We start from the raw sequence: 13,664 nt of genomic DNA on the forward strand, positions 1-13,664 counted from the left end.
GCCTTTCCCATCATGTGTCAAGATGAGTGAGTCCATGAAAAATAAGTGACAGTGTGACATAGATCTGTCAGGCTTTTACCCAGGGTTCGAATTACAAGGGCGGTAAGGGGAGCCCAGCTCACCCGATAGGGTGATGGGCTCCCCTGGAATCCCTCAATTTACACACCCAGGGGGAGCCTGAAAAAAGATCCTGGTTCTACTTATATTACATTATTTACATGGACTCTCCGAGGATTCATTTGAGCTGTGAGAACAGAGAGCAGCAGAGCGCTGATTGTGCACGACCACTGTAACATTCTCAAAAAAATAGAATTAACACATGATTGTTTGTGTCGGCTAATATCCTCTGGTGCTTTCTGTCTTTTATTTGTGCCTGATGTGTGGAGCATGTCACCTGTCTTGTGCTCCGGTGACTTCACCTCACTGGTGCAGCCGGTGCGCAGCGCATACTCCGCTATTTCTGTGGTCGATAGATCCCTTTGAACAGCTTAGTTCAAAAGTAACTCATGAGGTAAAAATATAGGAAGCCAGGCAGCAGCTTCTCTGCAGGAATGAGAGGAGATGCAGGGAGACCAGAGGCAGACAGGACAGGAAAATAGTCAAATAAAAAACAAGAAAACAAAATAAAGTATTTGAAAGGAAAATGTAGGTAGATTTATCCCACTACACGTTTAAACTTTCTAAAGGAATAATTTATAAGCAGGTGATATTTATACATTTGATACAATTGAGATCACCTTCAAAACTCAGCCCCACACCCAGTGCCGTTTCAAGGCATTTCGGGGGCCAAGGCTCCCCCTCAAACCCTAACCCCAACCCCTCCCCTCACTGGGCTCCCCCAGAAGCCTCTGTGTAATTCATACCCCAGTTTTCCATCTATTTCTATCGGAAGCTAATAAAAGAAATAGATGACTATTTTCTCGTTCAGCCTGTATATTAAACTCAGTGTGACTGATCATTTTCAAAAATAAGGTAAAGCGGTTTCTCAGCAAACCTTCTCCTTTATAAGGTGGTAAACATACAAGACAGAGTACCGAAAACACATTTTTACTGTATCTACAAACTTTCTCCAACTTTAGGATTCTCTCTGGATTCGGGACACAGAATCACGAAAAGTCGTGAGCTGACGGTGGTGGCTGGAGCTCCGAGAGCCAATCACAGTGGGGTGGTATTTCTGTTCAAGAATGAAAAAAAAGAGTCCGGCAGACTCTTGACGGAGCACATATTCCGCGGGACGGGTCTCGCGTCCTCCTTTGGATACGACGTGGCTGTGGTTGATTTAAACAGTGATGGGTACAAGTTTTTCTGTTTTCTTTAAACAAACATTTAAATAAAAATAAATATGCATACACATTTGCAGAGGTGCTGACTCAAATCACATGACTTGGACTCAAGTCATACTTGAGTCATTATTTTAATGACTTCTGACTTGACTTGATAAAATCCATAAAGACTTACGACTTGACTTGGACTTGAATGTCAGTGACTTGCAACTTGAATCGACTTGCATCTGTTGACTTGATGATGACTTTTAGCCTGGCAAGCCAGACTAAATAAATGTATTATTTAGTCTGGCCAGACTAAATAAATGTATTATTTAGTCTGGCAATGCTCCATTGACGGCTCTCGGTTGTGGGACGGGTTCTACCGTTGTCTTTCAAATGATCTCCGCATTCCACTGGACAATGAATGTGACATACTCTTGTTTCACTCTGCTGCATCATCCCACCCACCAGGCATATAGAGTGCACAAAGCGGATAAAGCTCTGTGATTTTTTCCCTAAGCAGATAGAGCACTATGATTGGCCCACTATTATGGACCAATCACAGCTCTTTATGTGTTTGAAACCCCTCTAGAGAGTTGTGATTGGCTTGCCAGAGTCCTGGTAGGAGCTGCGGTGGTTCCAATGGAGCGGGCCTAGACCAAACTTTGCAAAGCAAGAATTTGGTCTAGTTCACTAGGCTAGATGACTTTAGCATATTTGATATTTTAGCACAAAAGTGACACGACATAGACAAATATCATAAGTCATTCTTTGTTCTGGGTTATTTCTGGAATTTATTTATTATCATTGTCATTACATTGAAGTTTGACAGATGACTTGATTATGACTTGACAATTCAAAGTTAAGGACTTGGACTTGACTTGGACTTCCACATCATTGACTTTGGACTCGACTTGGGCATGGTTGTATTTTTTGGACTTGACTCGAGACTTGACTGGAAAGACTTGTGACTTACTTGTGACTTGCAAAGCAGTGACTTGGTCACACCTCTGCACATTTTATACTAAAAGTGGCTTTGGGCCTTCTAAATTTCCAAAAAACCTTCCAATCTATGATCCAGGTGGGAGGACATTGTTGTGGGAGCTCCTCACTTCTATATGAAGGACAAAGACATTGGAGGAGCCGTTTATGTCTACATTAACAAGGCTGGACTCTGGGAAAGTGTCTCTCCTGTCCGTCTAAATGGAAACAAAGACTCCATGTTTGGTCTGGCTGTGAAGAACATCGGAGACATCAATCAAGACTCATATAACGGTACCATGGCTGACTTGGTGTGCACTTTATTCATTTTCTCAGTAGCAGCTATAACATTTTACCTTGTTTAAATCCCAGATATTGCAATTGGAGCTCCACAGGATGATGGTGGGGCTGGAAGAGTCTACATCCATCATGGATCTCAACAGGGAATCAGAACCAGCCCTGCACAGGTTGCTTTATTTAGCTTTTAATAGTTTTATATGGATTTTGTGGCTTGCATAAGTCTTTCCCCGAAGTATATAATTTTATGTCACAATGCATCATATCGTCTTGTGTTGTACGGCGTTGTTTCATTTATCATTGTAATGTGTTATATCATTTTGTATAACAGTACCATATGTATCATATCGCCTCAAATCATATTTGATTGTAGCTCATCGAATTGCATCACACTGCATCGTATTGTATATTGTTTATCATATAACATTATGTTGCAATTTTCCGAAGGATTTCAAAGCAACTTTTGGCATTTTTTAACAGCCAAGTAAATAATTTCCACTGTAGGAGTTCTGGGAAATTTCTGGGAAAGGGTAGAGGTAACAGGAAAAAGACGATGGCTCGGCCCTCTCCATAAAAAATTGTCCCTCTCAGGATAAGACGTCAGCATATCACGACCGTTATTGCAGTGTGTGATGTCACTGAGCAGCGTTAATTACAGCATTGTGGGGGGATTTCCACTGCGTTTTTCCGTATTGGGAGTTCACAAACAGCGATTTTGAAGCAGCATCAACGCTGCTTTTTTTTCTCCATCCATTCTCTGTCACCAGCAACTCTCCAATTTTACAAATGCCAGTTGTTTGGCAACATCTGCTGACATTGTCTCGTACTGAGTTACAACAAATCAGCATGAGTTAAAGGTGTAATATGGAACTATTTAACAAAAAGCTATTTAAAAAAATTCCTCCATGGGGCGTTTAGATGTGTGCAGAATTAATGTAAAGTCTCTCCTTTAAAAGCTTATTTAAAAAAATAAATAATCAAATTTTAATTTTGTCGGGCACAACACTGGGTTAATGTTTACATCTACCAGCAATGGTGCCACTAGAGGGCACCATTGCACTAAAGAGTCCGCTCGGCAAGGCGAGGCTGGGACAGTGTAAAATGGCGGGCTTGACAAGTCAAGTAACTGATTCTGAGCCCAGAAGATGTAAATACTGTTACAAAATAAACATTTTAGTAGAAAGTAGTCCTTACTCTGTACGATTTGTCACTGGATACGGTGCTGGCTGATCACTTAACATGTCAGCAGTGAACCAACATCCTGATGGCTGGAAAATGTTTTCCATTGTTGCAGCTACAATCTCTAAACACTAGATGTCGCCAGAGTGTCAGTGTTCCATATTAAACCTTTAATCACAATTACCACCCAGTAACACTACCGGGCAATTTTCGAGTATCCCAGTTCACGTGGACGGTTGGTCCCTGAAATGGCCTAGAGTGGTCTTGTTGGGTCGGCCCGGTGAAAGGGAGGCACGCCCATCTAGTGAAGGTCCGGTAAAATTACCCGGAAGTTCGGACACTGGAAACAGACCTATCGAACCATAATATTATGCTTCTTCAGCTCAGTTTCAAAGTTGATATAAAAAAAAACTTACAAAGATGCAGATTTACACATTAAGTTCTAGTTTATTTATTTACTTTTTGCTTGTTTATTTTTTTTCATTACAGGTCCTTTCAGGCAAAGAGCACAACATTAGGTTGTTTGGGTATTCTCTGGCGGGGAACATGGACCTGGATGGTAACTTTTATCCAGACCTGGCTGTAGGATCTTTGTCTGATTCAGCTTTTATTTACAGGTCAGTGTGTGCTTAAATGTTTAAATTCTACTGGTTTTTAATAAAATTAATGATTTCCCCCCCCGAAATCCAGGGCACGGCCGGTTATTACCATCACAAGAGATATCAGAGTATCTCCTAACAAAATTGACCTCAGACTTCCAAATTGTGAAAACAGCTTTTGGTAAGTGTTCAGATTTTATTCAGATTATTCAGGTTTCTATATATTTATATATATAAACAACTTATAAAACTGCCCTTTTTAAATTTACAGCCTCATTGTGCACACATGCTTCACCTACGCAGCGAACCCTCTATCTTACAGCCCACGACTAAGTATGCAGGAAAGAAAATAGTATGCAGGAAAGAAAATAGCTTCATAGTGCATAAAAACATTTACCTGCTTATATTCATTTGATTTGATTCCTAATTGCAGCCATCAGTTATTCTATTGAAGCAGATGGAAATCGCAGGAAACAAGGGTTGACTTCCAGAATAAAATTCCTGAATGAAACCCAGCCGGAATCTGACAACATGTTCAACGGCACCATCGACCTCCGGGGCCGAAATCAGCTAAACTGCATCCAAGTAACAGCGAAACTTAAGGTAAGTCAGTTTGGAGCAGTCTGGGGAAAATCCAGGATGGCACCAAAACAGTTAAGATCAAAGTCCTGCAGGACTAAATGATTTTATTCAAATTATTGTAGCTCCTAAAGAAGCCGAGAAGCCTCTCTTGTTCCGATTTTAATAGTCTGTGTTGGAATTGCTCATGCAGGATAACATTAAGGACAAGTTGAGGAGCATTCCCATCGAGGTCTCTGCAGAAATAATTGCTGCTGAACAACAGAAATCAAAAAATGGCCTTCCTTGGGTGATGCCCATTTTAGATGTCTCTCACCCAAGCAAAGACACAGCGGAGGTAAAACATCTGCTTATTATTGTTTGATTTTATGATTTTATTAATCTTTTTTTGCCTGTGTTGCAGGTTAATTTTGTTAAGGAGGGATGCAGGGATAGTAAAGTTTGCCACAGCAAACTGAAGATGGAGTACAGCCTGTTTTACAAACAGAGCAGCCAGGATGTGTTCTTACCGTTAACTAAAAGGTTAAAATCCAATCTAAATATTAAGATATTAAAGTATAACTAACACTACCAAATTCATCTTACTGTAAAACAAGAGGCTGGCTAGATTATTCCTTATTTCTTACTTCCTGAAAGTCAGAAACTGAGAATTGTCAGACGAACTTACTGATTTTATGTGTTTGTTTGCAGTAAAAACAACATCCCAGAGTTTCATCTGAATTATGAGAAGAAAGACTTGGCTCTGCAGGTGATTGTAACCAACACAAACGGTGATGACGCATATGAAGCGAAGCTTGTTGGGAAGTTCCCTGAAACCCTGTCGTATTCCGGTGTTCGCTCCATAACCGTAAGTTTAGGCTGCGTTCTCACAGAAAACAAGACAAAAATGTTCGTTTTTAAACGAATAAGAGGCATGATTATGTAAACTATATGAGCCTGTAAACTTTAGCTTTACACAGATATATTTTAGACAATATGTTATTGACTCAGACTTAAAAAAATGACAGAAACAAAACTTTCTTCACAGGGAAACAAGCAGATCATCTGTGAGTCCAATCAGAATGGTTCTCAGGCAGAGTGTGAGCTGGGAAATCCTTTCAAGAGGAACTCAAAGGTGTTTTATTTTATTATTTTATTTAAACACTTTCCTGTTTTCACTCAGGTTTAACGGATGTTCTTTCTTTTATTTTAGATTGCCTTTTACATCATCCTGAGCACTTTGGGCATAAATCTCAACACCAATGAGTTTGAAATTAACCTGCAGCTCCAGACGTAAGTCATTTGTAGGTTACAAAAAAACACATTTTTAAGTTTGTTGTCTGATTGGTTACATGAAGGTTCTTTAACATTATTTTTCTTAAGGAATGTACGGAAACATAAAGCTGCCACCCACACAAAATAAAATGAGGCCGATATCTCGGTATAACATGATCATTTTATTGCTCTTTAAAGAGACAATGTGTAGTTTTTACCATTAAACTATGGAAATATCCTTTGACATGTTGAAAATGAATTGAATGACACCCAGTTGTTGAAACGTATTGGCAGTTTCATAACATCTAACCACAAAAATCAGTTCTAAAATATGTGGGAACAGGTCTAAGGCAGGAGAAAAGGCTCAAGTTCCTTTTCTGAAAATATGTATTTTCTAATGAAAGTTGTTCATTTTAGGAGGACTAATTGATGCTCTAAAACTTTTAGACAAAGCAGCAACAAATGTAAAAAGATTTCAAATAATTGTTTGTTTGTTTGAAAGTTTTTTAAAAAGTTTATTTCACAGTGATCAGAATCCCGGCATGCGTTGCGATCGATGACGCAATGCTCCCAGTCTCAATTCGGCAATTATTTGTTCACTTGTGTACCACGCACTCAAAGCCTTACTGTGCACTTTCTCCAAGTGCACTTTGCTGAAGACCGCAGGGCGCAGTGCTAGTATTGGGATTGGGCTTCTGTCTATGGGCGACGCCATATCCTTCTATGGTAGCCCATGAGAACAAAATGCATTTACTGACTGGTTACAAAACTTTCACCATTAATAAATGTTGTTTTACACATTTACCTCTCCACTCGTTGCCAGCGATGAAAGGGAGTCTGATGTGATTGTCATTTAGCTGGAGGTTGCACAACCAGGGATTTTTGACCCTAATGGCCATCCGTTGGTAAGGTCTTACTCCAACACAAAAATACTGCTTGTTTGCAATGATTTAGGTATGTACTGCCCCCAGTTGCCAGGGAAATTACACAGTCACTTGTAGGGTTTGCTGAATTGAGTGCTTTAAGAGCTCAATAGATATATTACCTCTGCTTATGACCAATAAGCTGTGACACTCTATCTAAATATAAACTATCACCCTGCCTGGTCTTTATTGTGCTTTAATCAGAAGATTCTAGGATTATTTCTTTGTTAAGGAATTGTACACACTTCGTTTTGATTCAGAAACAGTCAGGTTTATAAAAGTAAGAATTTGTTTTACCAACAATTAAAACATGACAAATTCACTAAGCATTTACTGTGATGGATGGAACTAGATGTGACATATGAACCTACGTGTGGATGCGATGTTAGTCAGAACTTCCGTATCGCTGAGAGCTGCGTTCTGGATGTAAAATAATTTGGTTTGCGTTAAGCTATGAAGTTGATTATTATCAAAAACCACATCAGATGCAATCTCACTGTGTTCCATGTACCCAAGTGGAGACGCCCTTTTCGGATCAGAGATGTCGGGGGTCGGGGGGAGGTTGTTCGGTGACCCCAGGTACCGGAGTCCGTAGATTAACTGCATTACGACCAGGTCAGTGCAGAGACATCTCCAGGTAACGACAGTTGGAACTAGTTTGCGTCTCTGGAATAACTCTTAAGGAATTGGATAAATCAGCTTGTTCTGCTGGAACTGTTTTGTTGTATCAGCTTCGCAGGTTCAAAAAGATTTTGATGATGTGTCAAAAGCTTTGATGGTTAAAGAGGGTTTTGCTTCAGGTGGCTGGTCTGAAGCTTTCTCTAGAACTCCTGAATCACCCAGAGTGATCCAGTTTTAAGGATCTCATGTTATGATTGTGTAGCCAACCAGAGGTTGACAAGTTTGAGGGATATTACCAAGACAACCTCAGAAACACACGCCTTCTTTGGCCGGAGGCTCTGAACTGGGATAAAGGTTATTTATGTGTCATGGGATTTAACTTTACCTTACTTGTTCTTGTGTGTGTGCAAAATGGTTATGACCTTGTCAAGTAAACATGCTAAAACATATTTCATTGAGCAAAGATTAATGAAATATTTCATTATTTTATAATTATTATAAGTAGCAATAAACAAATGTTCATTTAATGATTATTTAACTTTATTAGTTGTGTCTTCTATCTTCTGTGAGCAAAGAGACTTAGATGAGAAGGGTTCTCTGTGAGGAGAGAATGTTTATTGTTATGATTTCGTTATCTATGTCAGAGCTGCAAGCTCTGAGTTCCAGCTGGTGGGATGGAGGCAGGCTGATTTAAAGGGTAACGCATACAGTCTTGTACCTCCTTTATGACCAGATGTTGAATGGTTAAACAGTACCTAAAAACTGACCATTGCTGGACATTACACACTTAAATGTTTACAGTGGGAGTCAAGGCATGGGTGGAGACTTGGGCCCTGTCCACACGTAGCCGGGGATCTGCCAAAACGTAGATATTTTTCTACGTTTTGGCCTGTCATCCACACGAAAACTGAGTTTTTTCACACGAAAACGGATCTTTTTAAAAACTCCGGCCAAAGTGAAGATCTGCGTTTTCTCCGGTTTGGGTGTCTGCGTGTGGACAGACAAAACCGGAGTTTTAAGGTCCGCAACGTCACTTTCCGCGACAAAAAAATGCTGACATCACGTGTGCGACCTGTGTTTACACTAGCCGACAGCATGGATGCCCTCAGAGCTGCGCTCGCTTTATCAATTGTCCAAGCGCTTTTTGCTTGTTTGTTTTTGCAAGCGGAATAACTGCTCCTTGCGGAAGACCACAGACGAAGGACGAGGTTAAGAACGGGGGAAGTACTGCCGCCTACAGGTCTGGCATGTCCTTAACAACGTATTTATCCGGGTACGTGTGGACAGAGTTTCTTTTTTAAACGAGGTGGTGTGGATGCAAGTTTTTGGAGGGGCGGATATTCGTTTTTAAAAAAAAAACGGCTACGTGTGGACTAGGTCTTATTTCAACCAGACTTCCTGTTTGCAAAATACCTGGAAAAAAGGTGTTGCCTGGAGGATTGAGAGAGCAGCACTGAGGCAATGATTGGCAGCACCCCTCTCAACCCCCCCGCGTGCACTCTCTGAGTTTCTCAATTGGAAAACAGAGTCGTTAACAACTCGAGCGTGCACACAAGCACACAGAAATAGCAGACGTGTCCCTCGGGAGAAGAACAGATACAGAAACTGACTGCACGAAGAAGGATTTCCTGTTTACCTTTGTCATTAGCGAAAAGGGGAGGAGGATGTTTTTCTTGAGGGGAGCGGCTCCGAGCTCCAAAGTGTCTGTCAGGGACTGGCACAAACCAGCCAGAGAAGCACTGCTCATGAGACTCAAAACTCCATTTTAGTTTGGAGCAGCTTCAAAGTTAACAGGAACTTTAACCCAATCACAGCACAAGACACTCTATCCAGAAAAACAAAAGACATTTCAGACACACCAGGTTCAACTTTAAAAGTGGCTGATCAGACCACTCTACATACAAGAGGGGAACAATTAATATACAATTAACACACACATCCTCACACACAAACTAACCAGTCTAATCAATTTAGGTAACTCAAATAACTAAATCATAATTACAAACTTCCTATCCATAACAGAAAACATCTACATTAAATTAAACACAAGCATAAACATGAATCTCCCCTCCCTTGGGACTTGGTAGATCCCAGGAGTGCTGATTAGGCTTCCTGAGGAGATGAGCTGCAGGTGTGAGACTCCATGGGAAACTCCAAGTCACTGAGGTGACAGACACTGCTGTCAGGTGGAAGTGCGGCGAGACTCAGCAGGAGTCCAGTGTAGTGCCGCCACGTTGTACTGCACTGACGTCACCCTGCAAGAGCTACAGCAATCAGCTGCGGCTGATTCTGAATCAGTTGTACCCTGAAGATGGAGATATAATTATGGTTTTAGGCTGAAATATTAAATTTAAAGTAAGTGGCACTATACTGCCAAAATAATGACTAAACACGTGTACAGCACTGCTAAGACACTCATCTATACAGGTTATCAGCATGTTACTCACTCTTTACATTTTAACACTAAACATGTGTGTCAGTTTTGTACAATATTATAATTATTTTGTACAAATGTGATAAATATGTGTTGTGTAAGAACATGAAATGTTTGAACAATAAAGCCGTGTTGTAACGCGATGTCACTCTAATTTTATTTTGCGTGGATGGCAGCTCTTGTGGTAGAACTGATACACGCAATCTTTTTATTAATATGGTGAAAAAATTGATATAATATTAGAAATGATAAAACAAAGGGAAAATGTGTTCACTATTAAAGTAATAATAATGTAAGATAATAATATCTAACATTATATCTCAATGTCAATCTTTTATAATTTAATAGTTTTGTTTTTAAGTCAAGACTTAAAGTTAAGGTCAGCTCATGCTTTGATAAAATATGAGAACTAAAATATGCTCTACCAAGCTGATTTGTCAGTAAAATTGTTCTTTTCTGATCTCATACATTTTTATTAATGAGACTGTCACAAAAATAGAAATTAGAAATCTGCATTTCTGTGCTTTAGGACCAGCGACCAAAGCGACCTTTTCCCAGTGAAGGTGAGGAGCAAAGTGATCATTGAAATCCCGTTGTCAGTGAGTGGGTAAGTACAGTGCTGCAGATTTTCTGACCTGTGCATAATATTCATATAACCTAGACGAGCTCACATGACGTGGACATTTCTCACATTTTTTCCAGTGAAGCTAAACCCAACCAGGTTTCCTTTGGAGGTGTTGTGAAAGGAGAGAGTGCAATGAAGACAGAAGAAGAGATTGGGAGTCTGATTCATTTCACTTTCAGGGTGAGCTCAGTCACTTCCTCTCATCGGCTCTAAGTAACATTTCAGGAGTTATAAAATATGACTTTTTGCCTTTAGATTAACAACTTGTGGACGTCTTTGCATCCGTCTGTTCGTGCCTCTCTGCTCATTCATTGGCCGAAATCAAATAAAGATGGAAAGTGGCTTCTCTACCTGGTGAAGGTCACGTCTCGTGGACCTGAGAAGGTCGTCTGCTCCCCTGAATCTGAGATCAACTCTCTGAAGCTCACTCAGGTTGGAGTTTTAAATCATTAACTTTCATATATTTGGCTTTCTGCTGTGTTTGAATAATTAAAAAGGGACTTTTCAGTCTAAGGTGCCCCGGGCAAAACGAGAAACTGTCACAGAAGGAAGCAAATCCGGGGCCAAGTTGTCCTTTCTCACAGGAAGAGATAAAGTTTTGGTGAGTTTTTGGCCTTGTTCGAGTTGAGCAGCGCCTCGCCTGGAAAGCAGACGAGAGCAGACGGACGCAGCAGGGGGAGTGCTACATGTGTAGCTCGCGGGTGACGACGGATCAAGATATCTCGTTAGAGTTCATACTTGTTTAATTATTTATTTTAATTCTGGTGCCTGTTAGCAACCGAAACACATTCTCACGTGCTTGTGGATATCATATATTGTATATGGAGACCTGACTGTAATAGTAAGTAAAGGTTATCGGCTGTAGGTTTAGTGTGCTCATAGGAAACGTGACAAAAGAACACAAACCACATTCCTCTTTATGGCTGATATAGTTGTCATCATCAGCGTTACATGATTTACAGAATACATGCCACCAACTAACATTTTGCATTCAACAACCAGATGTTTGGATCAAAATGTGAACCAATCAGAACTTAGATCAGGTGAGAGCCAGGCGTTTCCCGTCATGCCCTAGGTTTTGCAGCCGGTGGAGAGCAACTACAGCGCCTTGCTCCAAAATCTGCGGCCGCCTTGATCTCACGAGGTTATCGTTGCCTACGTAGGCATGACGTCAGAGCAAATCGGCGTCAAGTTGGACACAAATCTAACCGGCAAGCACTGTGCGCCGATCACCGGTGATCGAATCTGCGCAGAACTGGCTCATCTTGAACACGGCCTTTGTGTTATTCTGAGTTGTAGATGTGGATGTGATGCATTAATGGTTTGTTCTACTTCCTGTTGTAGTCCTGTGAAACTCTGAAAACTGGGTGTGTGGTGCTGGAGTGCCCCCTGCAGGGGCTTGATGGTACAGAGGTTGAGCTGAGCTCTCGCCTGTGGAACTCCACCTTCATAGAGGTAAACTGGGTTTATCGTCTCTGAACCTTGATGCTCGACCTTCTGATCAACCATTAAACGCTTTTATTTTCCTACAGGAGTTTGCTTCTTTCCCGACTGTTCGTTTAGCTGTGAAGGCTTCTCTCAAGCTTCACAACCAAGCTCAGAACGTTATCCTGGGAACTCCCAACACAATTGTTTGTAGTTTATCGTTTAAAATAAAAATAATAACCACTAACAGTCCTGATCGGTATCACCTGGACTCACCTGGCTTCCCTGTTTTGATGTTAAATGCAGGTGAAGGTGGATGTGTCCCCAGACAGCTCAGTAGCTCAGTATGGTGGAGTTCCCTGGTGGATCATACTGGTAGCGGTTCTCGCCGGGATCTCCATTTTGGCTCTGATGGTGTTTCTGTTGTGGAAGGTAAAGAACCCTTGATGGCAGCAAATTATTGTCTTATTGTCTTTACAAACATGGCAACATAAAAGTTGTCCAAAAACTTAAAATCTTAATTTTAATCTAAAGACTTATTGTGAAATTTGGCCAGACTTTTAATTTGAAATTGTTTTAATTCTGTGTAAAATGTCTGATTGTAAAAATAGTTTTATCAAAACAGTTTACTGAAAAATATAATGTTATTTAACAACAAATTAGAAATGGTGCAAATGTTATGTGAATATAGTTTATTAATTAATACTTGTTGTGCTTAAGTTCACCACCAGATGGCAGCGTTCATACAAAGTACAGAGCTTTTAGACGTATGTACATCAGACATGTGCTAGTTTTGTTTTTTTCTTTATTTTCTGTATTTTGGGGGGTTTCATGAATTTAAATTTAGAAAATTAAAGCGTTGGAGTTCCTGAATATTCATTATATCTTGTTGGAAAATGTCAAAGGCAGTCATTTGTTTTGAACCTTTTTAACAAAAAGAAACAAAAACAATTACTCTCATGTAAAACTAGAAGTTATAATAAATCCGTAGCAGATCAAACACTAAAAACAACAAAGATTGGCTTTGACAAAATGCATATTGGTAGATCTAAATGTATGAACTCTTTTTGTAATTATGTTTTCAAACCAAATGTTCAAATATCTGTACGAACCTGCATTGTGGCAACAGTTTTACTTTCAAAATCCTTTGTTTCTAATTAAAAAAACATTTAATAAGATTCTATAATAAACTAAAACAGGACAAAACAGATGGAGATTGTATGAAAAGGGCTCCAGAAGCAAAGTAAATGTATTCCTCTGCTCTCCTTCAGTGTGGTTTCTTCAAGAGAGCGATTAAAGATCAATACAATGCTGCGTATCACAAGGCAGAGGTCCACGTTCAGCCCTCTGACAAAGACAAGCTCTCTGACGAGGCCTGATTTATTCTCTCTGATTTGGGTAAAGTCGGCATGATGTTTGATTGTTGCTGCAGCTGCTAATGAGCTCACCTTTCCAGCCAAGCCTGCTGATTGAATGCTGAAA

The 13,664-nt window shown here is 40.2% G+C and overlaps 1 protein-coding gene across 2 annotated transcripts in view; it reads left to right on the forward strand.

The window, feature by feature from the left end:
• The window catches only part of itga6a (integrin, alpha 6a), a 28,742-nt gene that overhangs the window by 13,907 nt on the left and 1,171 nt on the right, over positions 1-13,664 (forward strand). Inside the window, exons 6-25 of one of the 2 annotated variants that reach the window (XM_015966489.3) lie at positions 1,080-1,293; positions 2,347-2,540; positions 2,619-2,713; positions 4,212-4,339; positions 4,413-4,502; positions 4,593-4,654; positions 4,755-4,924; positions 5,094-5,237; positions 5,304-5,422; positions 5,591-5,747; positions 5,928-6,014; positions 6,093-6,172; positions 10,662-10,739; positions 10,835-10,937; positions 11,013-11,189; positions 11,266-11,358; positions 12,102-12,212; positions 12,290-12,388; positions 12,489-12,614; positions 13,454-13,580. In XM_015966489.3, the coding sequence (XP_015821975.1) occupies positions 1,080-1,293; positions 2,347-2,540; positions 2,619-2,713; positions 4,212-4,339; positions 4,413-4,502; positions 4,593-4,654; positions 4,755-4,924; positions 5,094-5,237; positions 5,304-5,422; positions 5,591-5,747; positions 5,928-6,014; positions 6,093-6,172; positions 10,662-10,739; positions 10,835-10,937; positions 11,013-11,189; positions 11,266-11,358; positions 12,102-12,212; positions 12,290-12,388; positions 12,489-12,614; positions 13,454-13,561 (2,435 nt within the window). In that variant the 3' untranslated portion in view covers positions 13,562-13,580. The remainder of the gene's footprint in view (positions 1-1,079; positions 1,294-2,346; positions 2,541-2,618; positions 2,714-4,211; positions 4,340-4,412; positions 4,503-4,592; positions 4,655-4,754; positions 4,925-5,093; positions 5,238-5,303; positions 5,423-5,590; positions 5,748-5,927; positions 6,015-6,092; positions 6,173-10,661; positions 10,740-10,834; positions 10,938-11,012; positions 11,190-11,265; positions 11,359-12,101; positions 12,213-12,289; positions 12,389-12,488; positions 12,615-13,453; positions 13,581-13,664) is intronic. The other variant, XM_015966488.3, reaches the window with a different exon arrangement.

This window comes from Nothobranchius furzeri, chromosome 14 (genome assembly GCF_043380555.1).
Source record: "Nothobranchius furzeri strain GRZ-AD chromosome 14, NfurGRZ-RIMD1, whole genome shotgun sequence".
Taxonomy (NCBI): Eukaryota; Metazoa; Chordata; class Actinopteri; order Cyprinodontiformes; family Nothobranchiidae; genus Nothobranchius; species Nothobranchius furzeri.